Source organism: Aotus nancymaae, unplaced genomic scaffold, assembly GCF_030222135.1.
Source record: "Aotus nancymaae isolate 86718 unplaced genomic scaffold, 86718_ANA_hifiasm-v0.15.2.pri h1tg000004l, whole genome shotgun sequence".
Classification (NCBI taxonomy): domain Eukaryota; kingdom Metazoa; phylum Chordata; class Mammalia; order Primates; family Aotidae; genus Aotus; species Aotus nancymaae.
The window spans coordinates 32,961,144-32,973,219 of record NW_026988415.1 but is presented as its reverse complement, the minus strand read 5'-3'; the positions used below and the strand labels follow the sequence as shown (position 1 = coordinate 32,973,219).

Genomic DNA, 12,076 nt, shown 5'->3' with positions numbered 1-12,076 from the left:
TCCAAAAACTAAATTTTTTTAAATTTCAATTACAATAGCATCAAAAATACTTAAGAAAACTATAAAACAATGTTGAAAGAAATTAAAGAAGATATAAGTAGGTGAAAAGACATCCCCTATTCATGTATTGGACAACTTAATATTGGTAAGATGACAAAATTCCCCCAAATCAATGATTCACACAATCCTTTTCAAAATCCCAACTTGCATTCTACATTTTCCAAAAAAAAAATTGAGTAGCTGATCCTGAAATTCATATGAAAATGCAAGGGTGCCAGAATAGCCCCAAAAATCTTGAAAAACATGTTGCAAGATTCACATTTCCCAATTACAAAACTTACTACACAGCTACAATAATCAATACAATGTGATATTAAGAACAGAAATATAGATCAATGAAATACAATTGAGAGTCCAGAAATAAGCCTTTACATTTATGGTCAACTGATTTTAAACAAGAGTGACAAGGCAATTAGATGAAGAAAAAATGATCTTTTCCAAAAATGGTGCTAGGACAACTGGATATCCACATCTCAAAGAATGAAGTTGGACCCAGATCTTACATGACACACAAAAATCAACTTAAATAAGCAGTAAAGCTTAATGTAAAAAATGAAAGAGCTAAAACTATAAAACTCAGAATACATAAGGATAAATCTTTCTGACCGTGAGTCAGGCAATGCTTCCTTAGACATGACACAAAAAGCACAAGCAACATAAAAAAAAAAACAGATAAAATGGGTGATATCAAAATCTTTTAATTTTGTGTTTCAAAGTAGATGAACCAACAGAATAGGAAAGAAGTATTTGTAAACCATATATCTGATATATTGAATACAGAATTTTTTTTAAAAAAAAAGATCTGAAAAAAGGTAACCCATATGTAAAAACATGAACATGGACCTCTACCTCACACTATATATAAAAATTGAATCCATATGATTCAATTTTTAATACCAAAAACAAAACTAAAACTCTTAGTAAAAAATGTAGATGAATATATTTTACATATTCTTAAACAGGACACAAAAATCACTGACTATAAAATTCAAGACTGATATATTTGGCTGTATTAAAATTTATAAATTTGTCCATCAAAACACCCCTCAAAAAGCAAAAAGGCAAGAAGACATTCAAAATATACAAAACAGACAAATGATGCATAAGGAGTATTTTTTTAAACTCATAGAATTCTATATATATTTAAAAAAAGGACAACCAACCAAAAGAAAATGGGCAAAAATAAATGAAAAGTTATTTCACAGTACAGGAAAGACACATGACCAACAGTCGTCTGAAGAAAGGTTAACACCACTGATGAAATGTAAATCAAGAAAGAATTCATCCAAATATCACTTTAAACACACTTGGCCAAAATTTTTAAATCTGACAATACTGTTTTGGAGGGCACACAGATTCATAAGATCTCCTATACATGTCAATGGAAACAGAAATTATAAACCAGTTTGAACACTGACATAACATATAACCCAGCAATTCCATTTCCAAGTATATACACAAGAGAAATCTTTGCACAAGTACAAGAGACATGTATAATAATGTTGATAGTAGTGCTATTCCCAAGAGAAAAAGGGGAAAAGTAGGGGGAATGAAAATGGCTATCAGTGAGAAAGGGAATAAATAAAGGGTGGTATAGTCACATGATGAAAGATAACAGCCATTCAAAATAATGAACTACAGTTTTAAACAATTTGGATGAATCTTGGCAACTTAATTTTAACTAATAAAATATAAAAATTACCACAGTTAAATAAAGCATAGTGTATATATTAGTTTTTTTAATATTCAAAACAAGGAATAAGGAAATAAGATTCTGAAATATATTGTTTGAAAACTGGCTAGTGGTGTTTCAGTAACGTGAGAATCAGAATTGCACATTGGAAAGAATGGTTTAGCTACAGTGTGAAGGGCTAATTGAAGTTGAAGAAAACTTGAGGCAGAGAGATCATTTAGGAAACTATTGACAGGTCCAGTTAAAGGTGAGGAATTGAGGAGAATCTGAAGAATGACATTGAGAATAGATAGGAAGGAAACTGATTGGAAAGCTATTCAAAGAGTTACGTCCAACAGGCCTTAGTCCCTCACTAGATATAGGAGGTGAGGGAAAGGGAAGACTGGAGAATAACTCTCAAACCTTAGATCTGGGTGACAAGGGGTCCTAGAGTGAATAACAAGAGTTCATTATTTGACAAACTGAGTTTGAGGAGACTCTAAGATATCAGTATTCACGTAGTTTCCTCCATCTCAGCATAACTATAAAATCTGAGGCCTCCTCTTTAAAGGCCAATCCTCCAACTTCTGTACAAAGCCCACCTCTGCTGTTCCAAAAACCCAATCAAATGTCATCTCTCCTTCTTTGAACCTATGCTTCACTTTCCATTTATCTTACTCTAACCCAGGGTTTCTCAACCTTGGCACCATGGGCATTTAGACAAGGTAAGTCTTTGTTGTATGGGGCTGTCCTTTTCCCTGTAGGATGCTTGCAAGGCAGCATCCTTTGCCTCTACCCACTAGATGTCAGTAGCAACCCCCAAATTGTGATAATAAAAAATGTCTTCAGCCAGGCATAGTGGTGTGGGCCTATAGTCCAAGCTACGCAGCAGGCTGAGGCAGGAGATCACTTGAGTCCCAGAGTTAGAGTCTGTGAACAGTTACTATATTCCAGCCCAGGCAACATAGCCAGAGCAACATAGTGAGACCTTGTCTCTTTAAAAAATTTTTTAAAAAGTCTCCAGATACTGCCAAATATCCCCTGGAGGAAACCTCTCCAACCCTACCCTTCCCCGAATTGAAAACTACTGATCTAGGATATAATAAGTGTATGAGTTCTTATTTTAAACCATTATGAAGTCATTAACTCACTGAAAACTGCAACTTTACAACCTTTACAAAATATCAGTATGGCAAATCTATTCTCACATACTCATTAAGGCAGTTTAAGGACACAGTTATCTATGTTTAATTTACTATTTCTAATGCACAAATACCTTTCAATGTAATTATTTTCCATTGACATAGACATCCCCAACCAATTAGCTCAAAGTACTAAGGATTTACATATTGCAATTATTTTTTTAAGAAGTAAAAAACTCTAGACTACACATACTAGATTCTCTTAGGAACACAATTGTTAACACAAAGTTATTTCTGAGTGAAATCCAAATTCACAAATTTTCTAGAATTGGTTAGGCTCCATATGGTTCAAAGAAAAGTTTATGTCACAGTTATCTTATGTCTATCTCGCGTCACCTTGAATCTCTAATATTCTACTGAGACAAGTAATTAATTTAAAAATAAAGTGACAACATTATCACAAATTATGAAAGACTACACAGAATCAAGTGACCATGAAAAGGAAAGAACTTACTTTCTTATTTGGAAAAAACTTTTCCTTAAAAAATTGGATATAAAAAAATACATTAGAAAGTATCCACTGTTGAATTATCCATTACAGTCCATTGACGGGTATACTGTTAATGGAATGTTACCAATTTACATGAAACAAGAGAAATGTAAAGATTAAAAATTACAGTTTGACCTTTAGCAGATTGAATGCACTAGTTGAAAGTGAGAGTAAACATAAATTTATGTTGCTATTAAACTGGCTTATACAGTTTTCTTTTATTACATTAAATGGTTCCCTGGTGTGTAAGGTATTTTTTTCTATAAAAGAGAAACAGACAACCCTTTCTGAAATTTTCCAGATAACTGATTATAAGAGTATTACAAATGTTTTAAGAAGTACCCAAATTCACCCAAAGTGTAGAGAAAAAGATAAAACTAAAAGATTTCCCTTTCTAGGTCATGATGATAACCAGCCTCTGCAGAATGGGGAGGTAGATATCATGCAGTTAAGGCATCTCACAGAGTGGGCTGCTAGGTTGGGCTGGGAGAACAATTGCCTCTTTTGCAAAGTTTCACTGTGTGCCTTGGAACTTAAACAAACGCCACCTCCCAGTAAATCAATTTTATAAGTCTTCAACTATTTTTATTTGTAGTAAATGTCCCTAGAAATACTTCTTATGTTCTCAATGAGGTTCTGGATCTTGTCTACATTTATGCCAAATAAATGCATCAGAATTTATATCACAAATAATCTAAATTGAAATATTATATTTAAACCTTAAGCAAAAGTATTCCACTAACCCCAATTTTAAAACATCCCAATCAACCACTTCTGTTTTTATACCTGTCATGCAACAAATACCTAAACTAATGTTTCAGGAAGCTTTCTCAAACTAAATTAATCCCTCCAAAATTAAGCCTTATGCCACAGCTCCATATCTCTTATTTGTATAGTGTATTGAAGTATACTATTTTGGATACTGTTAAATATTATAATGAAATTCTTTTCTAATGGCTATATTACTGCACACACTTGACTATTTTATTAAACCCTTTAAGAACAAAAACCATATCTCTTTCTATTAGCCATAATAATGTTTCCAAAGTTGGAAGTTCAATAAATGCTTGCTTAATGAATCTATTCTAAAACCATAAGAAAGGCATGATAGCTATGCAAATACACACAAAACAAAACACAGGATACCACAAATAAAAACGATATAACCTATGAAGTTAAATAAGCATTGAATTTTCAGAATAAATAACCTATTTATTGGCACGGTGTTTAATAACAGCTTTTTTAAAAAGAGAGAATGTGTTACAGTGGAAATAACACTAGGATAGCTCTGGAGTTGAAAAGCCTAGGCTCTGACCTACACACTCTGCCAGACTCACCATTTAATTTTGGACAAATCACTTAACCTCTCTCAGTCTCAAGGAGCAATTACCATGTACTCTGCCAAGCTTACAGGGTTATTATTAGAATACAATAGGATAATATATATGAAAGTATTTAGAAATTTATAAAGAGTTATATAATTGGTATTATCTTAATGATGAATGTACCCTTCAATTAAAGATAACATTTTATTTTAAATGAAAGAAATTAAGGGATAACTATTTATGCTGTAGAACTTATCACTGAATAAATCACTACAAGGTTCGGTAATTCAGATTCAATGTATAGCAACTAAAATATGAGTCAACTGTCAAAAATGTGCTTCACAGTTGATTTTTCAAGAAGATATTTATTATACAAAATAAGACAGATATTTGAATAAGGCCACAAAATCACAATCATGAGCTCATTCCACTAAATGCATTGAGAGGACCTTCACCTAATAAAACCAAATGCTGTGTTTATCTGGCTCCATTTTACAACCTGATACAATGCACCATGTCCTACAGTTGAAAAGGTGAACCCGCACATGTAGGAAATACTAGAGTTGACTCCTGGTTTACAGGAAAACACGTGATTATCCAGGACACGGCACACTCTGATGTAAGAATTCCTAAATCTGTTTCACAGACCTACTGATCATGTACATAAACAGGTATAAAGAAGCAGAGGGAGCAGCTGCAAGTAGGCTGAAACATATCCACTTATTTGTAGCACTGGTAACAGAGTCAACTATGCAAGGTTTCAGGATTTGTTCGGGTAACCATTAAATTCACTTCCAAGTCAACAAATTATCATAGTGTCCTGAGCAACCAAAAAGTTCTAAGCAATCTCCCTTCATCTTATCAAATCTACCTACAGACAATCTCAGAGAAGACATTACAGCAAGAGTCAGCTACTTTATTGAAATGGGTTACCAACTTTCTGATCCCTGTTTTATGTCCTTACGTGAGTGAAAATTTTAATTGAGGAGTATCTGGAAGGGAGATCTACTCAAAAAGGTCATGAATCTCCAGTCACCAATTGGAGATTCAAGTAAATTAGCAAACCCCCTCTTTTAAATGTTAATCTCCTAGAGAGGCTGCCATAAACATTTACCTGAGCTCCATTCCAATAAAATAAGGGGAGTGAGGCTGAAGAGAGAAAGAGAAAGGAGAAAAGCATGATGGGGACAAAGGGAGGAGGCAAGTGAAGAACAGACACTAGAAATGCAGAGAGAGGTAAAAAGACACCAAAGATAAACTCTGCTAACAGCTGCCTACAATCCATTTTTCCTCATAGCAAGCCTGTTAGCAGAGAAAAGATTTTGCTGCTATATATGTTTGATGGGCACCATTTTCTTCATGTAAATTTATCAAACAATCTGAAACAATTCTTGAGTACTTAGTTCCTAGTTTTGGTTTTAACTCTCTTGACAAGTGGTTTTAAAGTTAATAACTAAACTTTTATCAATGTTCTCATTCACTCAAAGAACAAATATTTCTTGAGTGCTTATAAAATAAACCATTGTAGGGTTTCTCAACCCTGAGTGCACATTAGAATCACCTGGGAAGATTTTTTTTTTTTTCTTAAGTTCCCTGGCCCCTGAGATTCTGATTTAATTGGTCTAGGGTGGGATCCAGGCAGGGTTAAAAAAAAAAAAAAAAAAAAAAAAAAAAAAAAAAACCCTTGCAATTGTAATATGCAGCCAGGGTGGAGAACCAGGCATCTATTTCATCTTAATGCAAAAACCTTCCCCACTTTTTTTGGTATCAATTTCAATTTCTCCTTATTCAATCTTGTTTCACCCAGATTCTCACCACCTCTTGTTTAGATTAACATTAACCACTTCTTAACTATTTTCCCTTCCTCCTGTCTCTTCCCAATGCAATAAACCATTATATGCTTGTCTAACTAATCAGTTTGGTTTTGAAACATTATCCCACTAAGAGTCATTTTAAGTATAACAATATCACAAACAGATCATTTTCATCAAATAGAGAATATATTGTATGTGTTTCTGTATGTGTGTGTATGTACATATGTATGTATAATCTCAAACACACTCTAGCTCTATTTTTCCTCAACTCCAATGTACCTGCCTTCATTTACACATAATAAATAATGGTCTCTTTACATTCGAAAACACTGCCCCTAAAATTTTCATGGCTAAATTTTGTCAAAAAACAAATGGCAAATGAGTCACTCAAAGATATCTAATTTAAATGAAAAAAAAAAAAAAGAGCAGCACAGATCTTGTTTACTCTGATTTTTGAAATGTTCCCACAAGAAACACTCATGCAATTGAAGAGAAAAAATAAAACGAAGCTTATGACAAATGAATGTTTACCATGAACAGATAGGTTTCTGCTTTGTGTTGAAGCTTACCTCAGAAAACCAACTGAAGGCTTAAAAGCCAAAACTTGTAACTGCATCAAATGATATTCATATTTATGAGAAATATTATCAAATACAATAAATGAGGAGACTGAACAAGTATACAGCTTACACTCTGCCTTTAAAGGGGTTCTATTTCTTCTAAGAGACAGCAACGCAGAAACATAAAAAAGAAAATAAAGCCAGCACTGCCAAGTAAGTGGTAAAGACAATGAGTGCCATGGGAATTCAAAGAAACAGGAGATTCCTGTGGACTAAGGGAGTTGGAGACAACTTCTTGGAAGAGCTAGGGCTTGAATAAAATTAAATACATGGAGAAAAGAGGGAAATCCCAAGCATACAGATGATCTTGTACAAAGATGAGGCAGAAATGCACAAAATACATTTGAGAGACAGAGAGTTAACCTAGTTGAAAGAGGATTCTATGTGGGAGCATTTTGGGGTATAAGGTTGCAACTATAAATTGGAGCCCAACAATGAAAGAAATGCCATTCAGAAATGCCAAGCTAGGATGCTTAAACTTTGTCTGGCAGGTAGAAGAACACTTTATAAGTTATAAAGAACAATAGCAAAAAAAAAAAAATGAAGAAAAAAAATCACTATAATGATGCAGTCTGAAACTGTTTTTCTTGAAGCCTTTGAAGAACACACCAAGTTGCATAATATCTTGCTAACAGTCATGAATATGTGAACATATTATTTTGGAAATCTGTTCAGAGTGAAGGAGTAAATACTCAAACATGCTTTACAAAATACAAAATCTGTGGTCGATTACATATTCATAGTTATTGGGATAATTCCTAAAAGAATCACTGGGCAGAAAGCTTCAATTTTAGGTTTTCCTCCTCTCCCTACCTTGTTCCAACACAAATACCTGGATTTAAGATCTAAAAACTGAATAAAACTGAAATTGTCTTGTTCTAAAAATAACAGGTCTTTTACTACTCCTCATTATGGGTGAATTAACTTACCATATTGTTTCAAAATCACGACATCTATTAAAATAACTTTGTGCAGGATTTATTTCGGCAAAGCAGATGAAAACAGACATATATAACACACTTAAAGATTATGAAAAGCAAAAAAATAAATAAATAAAAAACCTTTAATGAAATCTAAACATGTCTAAAAAATCCAGCATTGGTTTATAAAAGACTGTGTTCCTAACAAAAAATGCCAGCCACAACAAAGACTACCAGAGTATATGAAGAACATTACAATAGCCAATTTCTCATCCAAAATGATAAGCCTTTAATCTACAACTCCATAAGGAATGGAGTTAATTTTTTCTCAAAAATGTCCTTAAAATTGTTGGCTTTCTACTATAAAAATTAAGACTCTATGATAACTCAAAACAAGGATTAGCTTTCTTCTAGTAAGCAGACATGTAAGTGATTGATGATTTAATTTGCCACTGCAGCAAATACTAATTTAACCACCACTACCTTCTCAACAACAGGAAAATGAAAAATCTCAGTGTTTAAAGGCATACGTGACAAGAAAGAAGCCAAGAATATCCTAGGATGATTAAACCAGAAGGAAAAACGATGGCAATCCTGCTGCTGTACTCTGAAAATGGATATGCCATTCTTGCAGGCACGTATGCCTTTAAGGAATATGTAGAGATTATGATTTTTATGTTTGGTTTGGTATAATTTGGTTTGGTTTGGTTTTCCAGGAAAGATGGGAAGATCCAGGAGAGTTGAAAGAAGTGCATTAAGGAAGGTGTCAATACCTCCCTCCCACCCAAACTGGAGAAACTCGCTTTAACAATGATGCTCTTTCACCCCTAACATCCCACCAGTTTCCATACATCCTTCAGGCAGCATTCCTCCCCTCCCATATTGCATGCTTTGCCCCTCATGTTCAGAAGAACTGGCTGCCCCGACTTTGTTAGTCTGGCAGCCTCCGCGCACCCACCCAGACCTGCAGAGTCCAACAACGCAGCCACGCAGCCACCCACTCCCGGCACCTCCTCCTTCACAGCCAGCTTCCCCTCCCCCCGTCCTGTCACCTGCTTGGGTGGTGTCCGTCAGGTCGTAGCTGCTGCCCGGGAAGTCTCGGAGTTTCCGACCACTGAGGCTCAGGATGCCGGAGTTGCCCGCCTCCTCCAGGGCCCGGTCCAGGCTCCTCACAGTGTGCTGAGGCTGCAGGCTGCCCGGGTTCCACTGCGGCCCGTTGGGGAACGGCTGACCGAAAAGAGTCGGTACCGGGATGGGGACCACCAGGGTCCCGCCGCCGCCACCGCCTCCCCCTCCGGCCCCGCCACCGCCCCCTCCGGCCGCGCCACCGCCACCGCTACTTCCACCTCCAGCACAACCGCCGCCCCCACTGTTACCACCTCCTCCCTGACTCGCCGCCATGTTCCTGGGAGAGAGAATAGCCCCCGACAATACTGTCAGCCTGTGCCGCGAGTGTAGGATTTCTTAGAACGCATGCGCAGGCTGGGGGCGGGGGGCGGGGGGCGTGGGCGAGGTAGAGGGTGGGAAGGAACTAGGGGGCGGGCTGGGAGGAGGTGTTGGATAGCGAAGAGATGATGTTTGAAAGTGCAGAACGCTTGCTTTAAGAAATGTATGATAAGAAGGATGCTAAATCACGGTTCTGTTGCTTTGGGTACCAAAATCTTGCAAAACGACACCAGGCGAACTACAGGTCATCTGGGCTGTATGTCCACAAATCTCTAAGTTGCTACACCGTTTCTGTTCTGCAAAACAGAAACAAATATATGAGCTAGGGATGATAGGGATTCGTTTCAGAATATACAGAAACAGCACTTAGAAGGGCTATGGGGCAGATTATTGAGAAGCTTACTGCAAATGCCTCAGGAATCCTTTACCAGTGTTAGAGAAACATTGGGGAGTCATCTGGGGAGGAAAATGAGTGCAGTGTTGAGTTTTGAACATGTATGAACTTCTCTATAGTTTAGAATTCCAAAATAGGAAAAGATTTGTAAAATGTTTTCAAGGAAGTCTCTCGTTTCAATGTATGTAAGTCTCGGCCAGACTGTTGCCTTCCAAAACTTGGAAGAGTTATCCACATTCTGTTCTATCACTCTTTGAAGTTGTGCCAAGATCTCCAAAATATCTCTAGTTTCTTCTCATCGTGTCAGTATTGGCTGATGAAAATCTCTTTGATTATCAAACAGTCTTAAAGGTTATTTCTGAAATACAGGTTTTGTTTTTAGATGGAATTCTGAAGATTTAATCCTGGATATTATGAAGCCAAACAATCTTGAATTTTAGGAGTTCATTCCCAGAAACTGAAGACATTTTTAATGTAGAGGACATAGAGAAGAAAGTTCAAAGTCCTTTATCAGGCATTCCAGGCCTCCATAATTTATCCCCAAGACTAGCCAGGTTTATCACCCAAACATTTAGGCCACTGCCATTCCTTTACCCACTACCCTCTCCACTCTCAATCACAGTCATTCAAATATTTTTCACTAGTATTCAGTAAAGTTGCTGAATTAAACAATCAGAATGCTTGGACATGTTCAGTTATCATTAATTTGAGTAACTTATGTATCTCTTTTACATCCATTTCAATTTGAGCAATGTGTCAACAGTCTCCTTTTTAAAGAGAAACCTTCACTTCAAAAAAGCGTATCTGGCATAGGCTCTACTTTCTAAAAGAATACAGGAAAGAATTACAACTTGTCTAAATTGCGTTGTGGCTATACTGGTTCACTAAAATGATTATGTCATGAGAAATTACATTCACCATATGTGTCACCCAGAAAGAAGAAAACAATCAGGTTCTGTATAGTGAATTAGCAAGTGAAATAAATATTTGAAACACACCAATGTCAAAAAGGCATGTTTCACCTTATGCCTCATCTTCCTTATACCTTAAATCAAATTATTAATTAATAATTAATAATTAACTGAGAACTTCATAATTAAGATGGATAAGAAAGGACACTAAGTTCATTAGTTAGAGAAAATATTACAAAAGAAAATATTTTAATAATTAGCCAATGAAAATTTTTGCAATTATTTAAAACAATATATTGGACTCCAGGAAAAATATGTCCTATCAGGAATCCTATCCAGTGAAAAAGGGCATGTACAGCCAAATTTAAGAAGGAAAATAATTTTTTAAAAGTTGAAAGATAGTCTAAGTTAGAAAATGGAACGCTTATTGAGTAAGCTATGTATACATGAAAATCAGACAAAATAACATTTTGTAGGGCTCTTTGACAAGAACACCAAGGCCAAAAGAATTAGAAGAGAGGACATAAAGTTCAGAAATTTATTCCGAACTTTAACTCCCTGTGTAATACTTGGGAAAATGGCTTAAAAGCCCAGGACTTAAGTGTCTTCACAAGTAACAATAGAAAATAATAATATTTAAAAAGTGTTTGCTACTTGCCAGGGACTGCTTTGTATATATTTGTTAATCAATCCTCATAACAACCTTGTAAAGTAGGTACTATTAATCTTCCATTTTATAGGTGAGGGAAAATAGTACATACCTCACATATGATTGTTGTAAGAATAATAACGTTATACATATAAAGTGACAGTCATAATACCTGACATTCATTCATTCATTTAATAAGAATTTAAGGAGCAATTACTCCATGCCAGAAACTCTCCATGCCACTTAATACTATAGCATTGAACACCCAATAAGTGTTCATCTCTTTGCTACACCTGTACTCCTTCAAAAACTAAAATAATAAAGAACATTCAAAATGTAGGAAGCCAAGGAAAAAAAATCAGTAAATTTCTTGATAACTGTGAGTAAAGACATATCTGACATACTGCATGAATTTTTTTGCTGCAGTCTATACTAGAGGATATTTTACACTGGTTACCACTCCAATGCGATCCCTGAAATGACACATTGGTAATTGGTTGAACTACAGCCAGCAGTCAGAATTATCCAAGCCAAACTTACAAAATGTATGTTGGTAAGTCACCAACTACATGA

The 12,076-nt window shown here is 35.6% G+C and overlaps 1 protein-coding gene across 2 annotated transcripts in view; it reads right to left on the bottom strand.

Moving 5' to 3' along the window:
- Window positions 1–9,559, bottom strand: part of LRCH2 (leucine rich repeats and calponin homology domain containing 2) — a 111,502-nt gene extending 101,943 nt beyond the window's left edge. For both annotated transcript variants that reach the window (XM_012451783.3, XM_012451784.3), the window contains exon 1: window positions 9,156–9,559. In XM_012451783.3, the coding sequence (XP_012307206.1) occupies window positions 9,156–9,504 (349 nt within the window). In that variant the 5' untranslated portion in view covers window positions 9,505–9,559. The remainder of the gene's footprint in view (window positions 1–9,155) is intronic.
- Between the last annotated feature and the right edge of the window lie 2,517 nt (window positions 9,560–12,076).